Source organism: Lampetra fluviatilis, chromosome 17, assembly GCF_964198595.1.
Source record: "Lampetra fluviatilis chromosome 17, kcLamFluv1.1, whole genome shotgun sequence".
In the NCBI taxonomy this organism is placed as follows: domain Eukaryota; kingdom Metazoa; phylum Chordata; class Hyperoartia; order Petromyzontiformes; family Petromyzontidae; genus Lampetra; species Lampetra fluviatilis.
This window is the reverse complement of record NC_136291.1, coordinates 4,524,215-4,537,280: the sequence shown is the minus strand read 5'-3', so window position 1 is coordinate 4,537,280 and position 13,066 is coordinate 4,524,215. Positions and strand designations below refer to the sequence as shown.

General features: G+C 46.0%; 1 protein-coding gene across 2 annotated transcripts in view; it reads right to left on the bottom strand.

The window, feature by feature from the left end:
* Positions 1–13,066, bottom strand: part of LOC144936855 (teneurin-3-like) — a 473,986-nt gene that overhangs the window by 89,288 nt on the left and 371,632 nt on the right. For both annotated transcript variants that reach the window (XM_078864031.1, XM_078864032.1), the window contains 2 exons: positions 12,223–12,417; positions 6,583–6,783 (listed from right to left, as the gene is read on the bottom strand). In XM_078864031.1, the coding sequence (XP_078720157.1) occupies positions 6,583–6,783; positions 12,223–12,417 (396 nt within the window). The remainder of the gene's footprint in view (positions 1–6,582; positions 6,784–12,222; positions 12,418–13,066) is intronic.

Below are 13,066 nucleotides of genomic sequence, written 5' to 3'. Positions count from 1 at the left end.
GTACCCGGCCGCACCAGGGTCGCAAACGGCTACCCGTACCCGTACCCGGCCGGGTACGGGTAGCCGGGTATCGGGTAGGGTACGGGTATCGGGTACCCGGTTGCGACCTCTGGTTGGCGATCACTAACGGGCAGCTGTCACGGCGTAATGCTTAGCACACCGGCACTCCTGATCCAGAGGTCGCCGGTTTGGTTTCCTCATCTGGCGCAGCAGTTGAAGCAATTGTGCAAGATTCTTAAATCGCCCCCCGCCCCACACCACTGCTGTCCACCCAGCAGCATAAATGGATACACCACAAGCATGCCCTCTAATTCCTCACTGTTATATGAAAGTAATAAAAATGTATCAATTGCTATTACTGGCATTGTGGAAATATTGTTTTTTTTTATTTACGCTCGCGATTTTGTTTGGGAAGTAATTTTTGCACATAATTGGACCAGCTTTCAGAAATCAATAGCTCGAATAGGTATCGACTATACTCTCTGGTTCTTTCGGTAAAGTCACTTGGATAGAAAAAATAATAAAAGAACACGACGTTTCGGTCGCAACACAAGCGTCCGTCATCAGGTGAGAAAGAATGATCGATCTGCTGTTGTGGCTTTATATAGGCAAGCGTTATAGACTGCAGATTTTGGATAGTTTCAATGCTCGAGACTAAAAAAAAGCACCGAACCGCTTTTTGTTGCAACAAAAGTACACACTCGGAGAGGACATCCCCACCTCCCTTGCCGATACACAGCACCTCCGATTGCCACTGTTGGCTACGTACGTCGCGAAAGAAGTTCAGCACACGTGCACACACACACAGCAACGCAAATTACAAGGTGATGATGCTGTCTTCATGTCCATTAGGAAAGAATACTGCAACAGCTTGAAGCACGAGGACATATTTGTCATTTAATATGTAAATGGGTTAATTAGCCACAAATAATTTGGTTGATAACCCAAGTCAACACGATTTTAAAATATTACTAATCATAATCTGCATTACATTACAATTATCATCACTTTAGTTTTTAATTGCCGTGTACGCAGATGTCTAAATAATGAGAAGCCCTTAATTAAATAAAATAAAAAGCACGGTGCAGCGTGCAAAATGTGGAATTCGTGCACCGGTCCTGCGCTTAGGAGTTTGCACGGCCAAGTGTGTACATGCTCGCAGCGCCTGACTCAATGTAAGCGGCACGGCGATCCCCTGGGCAAGTCTGCACGACACAATAAATTCGCACATATTTCACAGTGGGACACACACGTACCGAAAGGAAAGCAATTTTCTTCCACCGATTGATGCCCGTAACTCATTCTCTTATTGAGATGCAGCTGTCAACGCGGATTGTCTAACGGACGCGATAATCCAACGCGAATTTCCCGATACGCGTCGCCTTTTTGTTATTGTTGCTGCCACTGCATCCTTTAATAAAGTGATGGATCAGAGGGCACGTTAGGAGTTCAAGCAAACATTGCGACAAAGTGGCTAATGACGGTCGCTACTTTCTCAAGAAACGAACGAACGAGAGTGCCGAGGCGGCCGCACAAGTAAGACGACGGTGCTCAAGCGTCGTGTTGACGTGCGCTCGCAGACAAAAAAGAAACACAAAGGGGGGTGGGAGTAAAACAGAGTTGCACGCAGGGCCCGACGTCGACGGAAGCGGTCAGGTGGAAGAGGCTCCAAGTCGACCTCGGGTCATACATATGGGCACCCCGCGTTGAACTCACTGCAGAATTTTTTGGAGATTTGCTGCAAAGACCTCCGTATAGCCTATAACAGACTGTTGGAGCAAGTGCTGTTTGCGAGCACCTATGAAGGCCGGCACGGCACACGAGGGGGTGGGTGGCCAGCACCACGCCCGGCCGCCTTTGTCTCCCCAGTGGAGATGTTTATACATCGCACTATGTAGTCAGTTGAGGCTGAGTCGAACTAAGGGAGGCCTAGGACCAGTTCAGATAATGGTCACTGGTGTTGGCCGTGAGCGGGAATCGAACTCGGGTTGCTGGTTTCATAGCGCGCGCACTAACCGCTACACTACTGCTCCCCGCAACGCAGGGACTCCGTACACACACACACATCTATAAGTATATATATAGTATAAAATGTGATTTTTTTTCTCACCTCTTAAAACACGTCTGGTCAATGTAGAAGAGTAGACCAAATAGCCTCTAAAGTTTGTTTTTGTGTATATTATTTATATCATATACTATACATGTAGCATATGCTGTCTCCTATACAGAACTAGGACTATGCAACACCGTAGCAGCAATTTTGGAAGTGTACTGCAAGTTGCTAATAACCTTTGTATTACACTTAAATTTCAGAAAAAAATTGCATGGGAATTTCAATGTTATTTTGAACAAAAGATGACTGTGATATGTTGTACTGAAACGCCCATTCGACACATGTGGTTTGTATGGTGAGTACAAGACCCTCACGGATAATAGTATCAAACCATTTTTTTACTTTTATTTTTTTTAAATGTAAAGTCTACACATTTCTAACATATTTATTTACATATATACAATTCATGGAAACAATTACTTATGAAACGACCACTTCTTTTTTTTTTGGAAAAACGAAGTGCTTCCAAACATTTCCTTTGGTCTGCCTAATATGTATGCAGTGTAGCCTGTGTGGTCTGTGCAGCTCCAGACCAGCAAAGCGGTAAAAAACATCAGCTGCTGCTCAGCATGACCCTAATCGGAGAGCTCATTTATGAAACTTATAATTAGGGCCTGTGATTTCTTACTGCCTTGGGGCTCAGTCATCACAAAATCCGTAGGTTTTTTTTACGCATGAAAAAATCCAAGTTTTTTGCAATATCCCAAAAGTTTCCCTTTTTTTGAGTGCATGTGATTTGTACTTCCTCGCAAACCCGTGGTGCTGTTTTCACCATTTTGATAACAATGTTCACCGGTGTGATCACCGAAGGGAAGAGCCCACAACAAGGGCATGCTTTCGTTGCAGCAAATACAACAGCGTTCTCACGGCGTCAACATTGTAACCTGCATTGAGGAAACGCAACATTTTCCAGAGCCAGAGCAGAACATCAAAGCTGTTTTCAATGCCTGTGGCAACACCACAGCATGCCTGTCACATAGAGTGGCATTTCCACCCAATAACATGCATCACATTTCTCAAATGCTATTACTTTACACGGCGACTGAAGCTTTCAAATCGCTGCCGTTTAATAGGCAACAAGGGCGCAAACACGTTTATTTTTAAAATCGTATGCATGGGTGCACTAACACGTGTCGACACGTCTTGCGATCTGAGAATTAAAATCGCTTCTTATGGACAAGTTTGGATCGCAGGTACGTAATCGGCATATGCACTTAAAGGAAAACATTTGCTGATCAAACATCTCATAATGGATGGACAAATGAAAGGCGCAAATAGAGGCCTAGAGACCGTGGGTTTCCGCCATGTCCGGTAAGCAATATGCTGTTGCCTTTTCGCGAGAGTGAGGCTCTCTGACATTGAGCGATGTCAGGCCTGATGACAGACTACACTACTCAGGCTCCCATGCCATTAGTGCACCCACACACACTCTGAACAGGTGAACGTTGAGGGGGTATTCCAAGTTGTATTTCTAGATATTCTATGTTTCCCCCAGTTATGAAAGCCAATGAAAAGCATTATGCTGTACTCAGATAGTAGAGAAGCATGCTTTAACTCTTCGGGTCAATGTTTAGAAGCCTCGTTATCATCATTCAGAATCAGAATATTTATACTGGAGGAATCCAATGAGCTATAAAACTATTTTACACAGATATCCAAGAGGTGCGAGTCAGAACGTTATAACAACAATATCATCAGCCATGGTCAATTTACTGCTGGATGAAGGCCTTCCCAATCCCACTGTCGTCTCTTATGATCCGGTAATATAATAATCCACCTTTCACCTGGACAAGAGCTGATATTATTGCTCCATCTCTTTGGGCAGCATTTTTGTCAAATGCATTCCAATCATTAGCTGCCACCCCATCATTATTCTTGGCTATCTGCCATCAATCCTTTTAGCGAATTGTCGGGCCCAAGCTCAATTACATTCTAAACACATATACGTTTGAGATATGTATTAACTTGCGTATAGTATATTCTCTAACTCACGTGTTCTTATTTCTATTTAAAGCTTTCGTGACTGCAGGGATTCATCTTCTTGGTTCTTTCGGTAAAGTCACGTAGAAGGGAAATAATAAAGTAATAAAAAGATTTTATTATGTTTTATTTTTATTATTTTATTATTTCCCTTCTACGTGACTTTACCGAAAGAACCAAGAAGATCACGTGTTCTTCTTTCTGTCTAGAAATACAATTCCAAGAAGGTATCTCTCCATGCCTCTTTGCGCACATGTCCATTTTTGTGAGATATTTAATTATCGACCATGTTTCTGAACCATATGCCACAGCATGACAGTGCACACTGATTAAAACCCCATAGATGGACTTTTTAAAACGAATTGACAAAATACCCAAATTGGTATCTAAGTATCTAATTACCAAAAATACTCATAGCAAAACACAAACGAATCAATTATTCGCTGTTTAATATTCAACAGCAATTACCAGAATTTGATGTGATCCATTTACCCACCATCGAAACACTTTTATCGCCAGACGTACTGGGGACAAACAGCACCGTCATGAGCAGTAGGCCCCTACTTCCTACAGGTTTAACAATCCAGTCACCCCACCCTATGAAATCGTAAATTAAACAATCATTTTCAGCCCTTCATCAATCCAAAGCTGGGGAAAGGCCTCTCAGTGCCTTGACCGTACTTTATCAACGTTGATCAGTGTGGGTTGGTAAAGGAGGACCGATTCAGATATCACTTGCTACAAATGTTAGCCATGGTCAGGAATCAAACTCAGGTTGCTATTTGATAGTGCAGCATGCTAATCACTGCCCCTCTCCTCCTCCTGATGCTATGCCTCTTACCTCTTTCCCATTCCCCTCTGGTTTTTGAGTCAGTGAAGCCACTCTTATGTGCATGTAAGCACTCGAAAATAAAACAAATGCAATTTGCATTTTATTTCATAAAAGGCAGTTTTGAAGTTGTACGCATGTACGTTGAACTTCTTTCGCACCGTACGCAGCCAACCCTGACTTGAGTTTGACTCTGAGGTGTTGCATTGGAGAGATGTGAAAATGAAAAAAACTAAAAATTCCTGGTCGGCACAGAGATTTACAGAACTCAGTGTGCCGGAGGAATTTTTCCATCGGGAGTACAACAGGAGTCCTTGCACGGAGAAACTGTGCGCCAACACTCCGGCAACCATCGTGGTCAAAGGGTGACTCGAGCTATTTTAGAGGCGATCCTTTTATGCTCCTGGAGATGATTCCCTCTCCATAACATCAACTCATGCCGATGCACAGCATGGGGCCTCTTTAGGTAGAGGGCTGTAATGTGTTTTTTTTTCAACAGTAGAGTAACGAGTTTGTCTACGGACGGACAGTGATGGCCTTATAATGGAAGAACTGCACACAGCATGGTACTTTGACGAGGGCTGGAGGTACAATGAGTGACCCGAGGGGGATGCTGCACGGCACGTGCACACTTGTTCAAATGCAGCGCTTCTCGCCTATGCTGCCCATTCCTAGAAAGCAGATGTACAAAAAGTGTTACGAAACCGCTGGATCAAGTATGATGAGCGTGTGGGTTTGTCAAGCATGGCAGAGCCAAACCTTGAACCTGCACTAATTCCCTAATTAAAATTCTCCATAGCAGGATTGTGGGGGGAGCCTTTTCCTGAGGGCTGAATAGGACTCTCAAATACCTTTGGCAGGCCACACATCATGAACACAAGCCTGAATGTTATCAAATAATAACGCAACAAAAACAACGAACCTTAGAGCACGAATGCGATGTCTGCATCAGCTGCTCTCCCCTCTCACTAGCACACCGATGTCGAGCGGTGTGAAAGAAGTTCAACATACGTGTATACATATACGAAGCCACGGTGCGGAAGTAAAGACGCGGCAAAGATGCCACGATGGATCAGTTTAATTTGAGTGCCATTTAAAAGTGGTAAGCCTCATATGGTGAGCAGTTTTAAATTAATTCATGGGCCATGAGTTCCCCCCCCCCACCCAGCTCAAAGGAGATCTCACAACTTGCGGTGCAGCGAGGGTGTCTCAGAGGTCAGAGCGCCGAACTGGCACCACTTAGATTTTGTGTTCTAATCCAGATGGTCGCCTGGTGATTAAAGAGTCGTGAATTGATGGCTCCAGCGCAGTCACTAATGAATGCACACACGCAAAAAAGTATATCACGTTATATTTGGTTATGCGCTTAATTTGGCAAGATTTTTTGCTCTGATGAATAAATATGTTTTTTGTTCATGTTTTTGTTTGTTGCGGTTGCACCCGATTCAAGAGCCGAATGGCTCACAGGGCTATACCTAATAAATAAACTTGAACTTGAACTTGATATCGGACTGACTGTCACGTGACGTATGCAGAGCGGGTGGGAAAGTGTTTGCCCTCTACTTTGTAGACCAGAGGGCACTTACCAAATTTGGACACCTCACGGCAACCTGTGCTCGAAGCGGCGAGTGCACATCCGCCCGTGATACGAAAAGCTTACCAGTCGAGCAGTCGGCGCCCGTGAATCTGGCATCACAGCTGCACGTGTTGAGTTCCGACAGGTAGAGGCCGTGTCCTGAGCACTGCTCGGCACACATCGGCTTGCGGGTCTCACAGCTGGGGCCTCCCCAGCCCGACAGGCAGATGCACGTCCCATGGACGCACACCCCTTTGCCGGAGCACGTTGGATGTGGACACATCACTGCAAGAGCGGGGTCGGCGGTCACAGGAGAGACGGGAGCAGAGAGAGAGGTCAAGGTGAGCAGGCACATCACGTGAGTAGGTTCCTGTGTTATGGATGAAATATAAAGTTACAGCCCTGCAATTTGATTGCTCATGCCACGACTGGCCGAAAGGGCCTCTACTACGAGGAGCTCTAGAGAGCACCTCTAGAGGGTATTTTTGGCCTACTCTTCCATACTGGGCATACTTTTTGGAATAGTTGTGAGGACCCACACTTACCCCACCACACACGACCTGCCAATCGACTAATTGTGGCTGTACCCATTTTTGCTACTCGGTGAACAAAGATTGGGGGATTTAAGAAACTTGCCATGCTGGGAGAATGATCCAGCCAATTGCAAGTGCAGTGTGCTAAGCATGACACCATGGCAACAGCACTGCAGCAGCAGTGGCAAACTTTTATTTCACCAGGAGGTGGATAAAAACCCATGAAGACAACATGAACACGACCTTTTTCGCAACAGTGTCCTGGGTTAAATCGTACGTTTTTGATCTCTAAATATTACGGGTGATGTATATATGAATCTACATACTGGTTTAACACTTGACGTTAAATGTGTTGAAACACTGTTACTTTTTTAATCCACATCATGGAAGTCACTCCACAAAATGTTTTATATTAGGTGGAGATATTTTTTAATCGCAACATCGGGAGATTCATCTTCTCTCAGAGTATGAATATCCAACAACGTTGAGAATCATTTCATATATATTTAGACAATGTGATATGACTCCACATATGATATGTTGTGTGGACACCCTGATGAAAATAATAATTAAAATGTATCTATGTGATAACACAACCGCAAATCTTCCTCTTCCATCCATAATGAAAGCCTGGTGGGAAAAGATGCTGATCTGCAATCTCGTTGCTTATCAAGTTGTCGATACTTAATTCACTGATGACCCTGCTGTGTATTCACAGTGAGATAAAGAACACGAGACACGGGAGCATAGAAGGACAAGAGCGCCTTCATGCTCAGCACAAACGAGACGGCGTGTGCTGCAAAATTAGAATCTTCTGAACAATGGGAAGTGTTCAGAATTCCACCAACTCAAATCTATAATGCATGCTGGAGATCGGCAGAATTCTCTGAGCAGTCCAGAGACAAAGTATATTATTTAAAGCCTAGAAACCACAAATAATTGGTGAGAAAAATATATTTCGATATAAGCTATACTTTTTACATCACCTTCTTTCGTTGGGTAAAAAAAACGAAATACACCAATACCACTGTGTTTTCTAGGCATGCCCTGGGCTATATAGAATATTGCCGTATGTAATGCAGTGTGTGCACTTTTATTGCACATGCATCATCATAATGTTATAGGCCTGGGATTTTGTGCTCATTTCTGACCGGACCCGGCATCGTCAGATAGTCCCAGCACTGCTCGGTGCCCGAGAGAACAAAAATAGCTAGCAGCTTAATGAATGTTGGGCTTGGATCCATCATGGGAATATCTAATTATCATCATCAAAAAGGAAAATAACACATATTTTCATCTTAAATCCATAACATCCAATTTTAATTCCTGACGTTTGATCAATGCTCAATCACCACTTGAAAGGGAAACTTCAGAAAAAGCCATCTCTGCATCCGCATCGCTGATCGAATACCATTGTTACATTTTATATTTACCGCAAATCATAATGACATTTTTCTAATACGGGAGCAGGCGTTAGCCTAAATAACAGGGGGTAATTTTTTTTTTCAATTAGAAAGATTTAATTAAATAATTGAGTACAGAAGGAAAATCCAACGTAGTCACCAATTTTGCTACAACGATGACCAATTGGCCGTAACATTGCCCGGCACTACCTTCCTCATTCAAATCTCACCAACTTTCTTTATAACGTGTTTTATTTTAATTTATTTACCACTTTGCTAAAAAAGGGATGCAGAGGCATTATAATGCTTCGATTTAAAGCTTTCGTGACTGCAGAGATTCCATTTTCTTGGTTCTTTCGGTAAAGTCACGTAGAAGGGAAATAATAAATTAATAAAAATTAAACATAATAAAATACAATTCTCACGACGTTTCGGCCACAACGCAAGCAGCCGTCCTCAGGTGAAGAAAAAGACTGTCGGAAAGACAGCATCTGAATTCAGACGCTGTCTTTCCGACAGCCATCTGGTTGCGTTGTGGCCGAAACGTCGTGAGAATTGTATTTTATTATGTTTTACTTTTATTATTTTATTATTTCCCTTCTACATGACTTTACCGAGAGAACCAAGAAGACATTATAATGCTGTTAATGAAAGGTGAGAAATACAAGCGTGCATAATTCCACGCACAGCAATTTCACTCCTTCCGCTGCAAGCAGTCAACGATAAAACCACAGAGGTCCCAAACCCCCCCCCACCCATATCTCCATCTTACCACTCCACAGACGCAATTCTCGCCACATTTGGCAGGCTAATCATTCTATCTAACGACCCTCCTTTGTTTTTGCTCGCCCACAGCTATAACTAACCCTCGTCCCATTGATTGTATGTCTTTACACTCCTCCTCATCTCATGTATCTAATCGCAGCCTGGGCTCTATGGAACTGATTGTGCGGAAGAAAGATCCATTCTTATCTCCACAGCTGTACCAAACAAAATGCCCCTCTACCAAAACTACACAAAGGCACTGATTACATAATCACTCTGTACATAGATCAATTGCATAATTCGCAAGCAGGCTCCAAAGAAAGATACGTCTTGTTACAGTTGTTTCCCCCCCCCGTTCCTAATACGCACAATTTTTTTTTACGTGCCATTCATAGAAATGTAAAGCTTGTTAAAACACATTCCTGCGGAGGGAGCTGGTAGTAACGTTGGGTTGCTCGGTCAATGGCCAGGGTCAACGGCGGCGGGGTGTATTCCGCAAATATGCCCGACTGTGAGAGCGGGCACAAGCTGGCGTGAGTAGGTTAAACACCACGGGGTGACCAGCCCCTCCCCACCAGCGCCACCCCTCCCACCCCCCACCCAGCCCCACCCTCCCCACCCAGCCCCTCCCTCCCCACCCTCCCCACCCAGCCCCGCCCCACCCTCCCCTCTCCACCCAGCCCCACCCCTCCCATTTTTGGATGCACGACGGACACAATAATCCCCTGTAGGCTGGTGTAACCAGGAGGTTCGTACCAATATAACTGTAAATAGGACGCAGGAAATAAAACGTTCTTCGAAAAAGCTTCGTAAGATAAAAAAAATGGCACATGGAGCGCTCAACTTGTATGAGTCAACTTTGACAAAACACACTGGCACACACTACTCACGGCGTGGATGTGAGGGTCGTGAAAATAGCCAGATTGCATGCCCGAGGAGGTACACAACTTCATGTCAAGTAGTTTTTTCCCGCCAGTTAGCGAGCAGTCATCGTGGCTCAGCAGTAGAGCGAGCGGCTCGCAAGAGGAAGGTTTCAAGTTCAAATTCTGGTTGGGGGTTGCCACAGCTCATCATTCCTCCGGGGGTCAATCAAAATGAGTACCGCTTTGCCAGGCAGTCCACTGTGCCTGTCCTTTGGATAGAATTTGCCGCCGCCATAGGAGGGAGGAATTTCGAGCATTGCCTCAGGGTTAAACACAGGAGATAATGAGCACTGCTTCAATAATAATTTGACTTTTTTGACATCGTTGCTTCCAAGCAACATGGGAAAACCGAACAGTGGCCTACGCACAAAAAGACACAAAATGTGCAATACAGCCCAGAGCACTCAGGGAAGTTTTAGCTCCAATTTTACAATAAGCCTAGTGTCTGTGCCAAAGGTCAACTGCTTCACTCAGCAGTTATAGAACGGATTTCACTCGTTGGCAACTTACCCAACGACAGAGGTGCCCATCGGCCATGGCCCGCAGAAATGGGCTTGAGTAATCTACTTCCGAAGGGGGCTCCACCGGCAACAAGCACCTTGAGCATCAGGTGAGCCGCCAGGCAGCACCTTCGGTCGCTTAAATAGCATTGTGGGATGCCTGCCAAGGGCACGAAATGCCGGCTCTCAATGTTTACGATGCCAAGTCTCCGTGGCACCATTCCAGCATGCGGGGGCCTAAGGTTGGCGCATCCATAAAGTGGGCAAATTCACTCGACGTTACGGTACTCAACGAGAAGGAGTGGGGGAGTTGCCAAAATGGGGGGGGGGGGGGGGCTGGGGGGGGCGTCCCTCAAGTGGCCCGTGCAAAGCGGCAACGCTTGTTGTGTATCAAGGACAGCGTACATCTTCTAAGCTCGAAAGAGAGTGATCGCTAATTAATGGCTCACTCCTGTATGCAGATCAACTCCTCAACTCTCGTGAGGCACAACAACATTTGAGTGCCATTGGAAGAAGGAAGCATGCGTTTTGAGAACGCTTTTGCCTGTCACAGAAAAGCAAAAAGGGCCACATTTTGGTTGAAATTAAACATGATCTATTCTGGAAGTGCACCGCGTGTTACGTGCCAGTAACTACAGCATTCAATAATGAATGGATCTCTTTATTTGGTTCTGCCACAGTTTACGTTTTTTTGTACATGAAGCAAGGGATTCTTGTCTTTCGCTGGAATGGGGGTGGGATGGCAGCCACATGTAAGGAAAAGCTGTGGGACAGGAGCCAGCCAATGCCTGCGACCCGACCCTGTGCATTATTTAGCAGCAAGTTGCCTTTTGTTCACTACGGGGACCGTTACACAGACACTGCGCACTTACTTTGCCTATTCCACCAGGTCCTGCCCGTGTTCACTTGCCCACCTTGTGCTCGCGTATCCACGAATCAAACTGATGGGCAACATGTCCAAAAAATGCTCCCAGGGGGGGGGGCACGACCGGCGTGCAAGACGGTAAGTTCAACTACTCGGAGTCTGCCAAGGCCGAGAAGAAAACACACACCGAAGACAGCGGCGCAGGGACAGACGTTGCGTCTCACACACTTCTGCGCTCTGACAGGGGCTCGTGCTTCCCAGGCGAGGGGGCACGCTCGGCACATGCCCCATGTGCTGTGAACGGCAAATTCCTGCGTCCGTCCCTGTGTACGTGCACCGCAAAGCACGACGGCGAAAGACTGAATACGAGAGGCTAACGTTTCCGAGTATGGGCAATGCTGTCACGCTGCTGTGAGCCTTGTATTAGACAGGTCAGCAACGGTGCCCCGATATGTAAATATAATGGGCTATGAGACGATGGCCCTGTCCCACACCTGTCATTCACGACGAATGAAAAGGCCTCTTTGTGGGGCCGGCAAAGCTAAAACCGGGAGAAGGGCTACAACGTGCAGGCGTGGCTATTGGCACGGAGGCCTGAATGGTACCGAGAGCGAGCAGAGTCAATTTTGATGTCGCCGCCGGCCAGAGTTAATGTTTCCTCCGCTGAAAGGTTATCCAGCGGGGGCGTCATCGGCGGACTTTTGGCGGCAGGCGTGATGGACGGGATCCGCTCACCTTCCTCGCAGCTTTCGCCCGTGTAGCCCGAATTGCAGACACAGACGCCAGTGATGCAGGAGCCATGGCCCCCGCACGCCGGGTTGGTGCACTGCCACGCCGGGATGTCGCACTCCGCGCCCTTCCAGCCGCTGTGGCAGAGGCAGCGCCCGCGCACGTACTGCCCGTGCCCGCTGCACAGGACCGGGCACGAGGCTACGGGGGGGGGGGGGGGGCAATCGGAGAAGAGAGGTGGCTGAGAGTCAGAACATCAAGTCAAGGAGGTTAAACCGTCACGCGAACTCCGGGCGGCCTTGTCAAGGAGCAATAAACCATCACACGAACTCCGCTCATCCTCGCAGTGGCTTTGTCGAGCCATTGAACAAAGATGGGTCACTGCATCGTGTGCTTTCAGATGCGCTTCTGTGGCCGTCTGGAGCGCTCTTCCTTCCGATATTAGATAGCCACTGCAGCTATGCACTTTTAAATCTGGATTGAAACCTCATTTCCTTAGAACTGCTTTTTTACTTAGTTTCGTGTCCTTCCCCCGCACCTCCAATTATCACGGTTGGATATGCACGGTGCGATTGAAGTTCAACATACATACATACACATACATACATACAGACCGTCTGCGGATGTGTGTAGGAGAGGAAAACAAGCCCAGTCTAAGGAAACATCTGCACACGCTTCCCTTCATTGCCTTAATGAGTCGAGGGACTGCTTATGTTGTTATGTTGTTACAATATTTACCATTACGTGATGAGGCTTGCCTTGGAGCATGATGGGATCATGAGTTATGAGTTATGTATGGCATGGCCATGTGAGCTCAATTTTCAAATTAATTCTCAGCACCAATAAATGG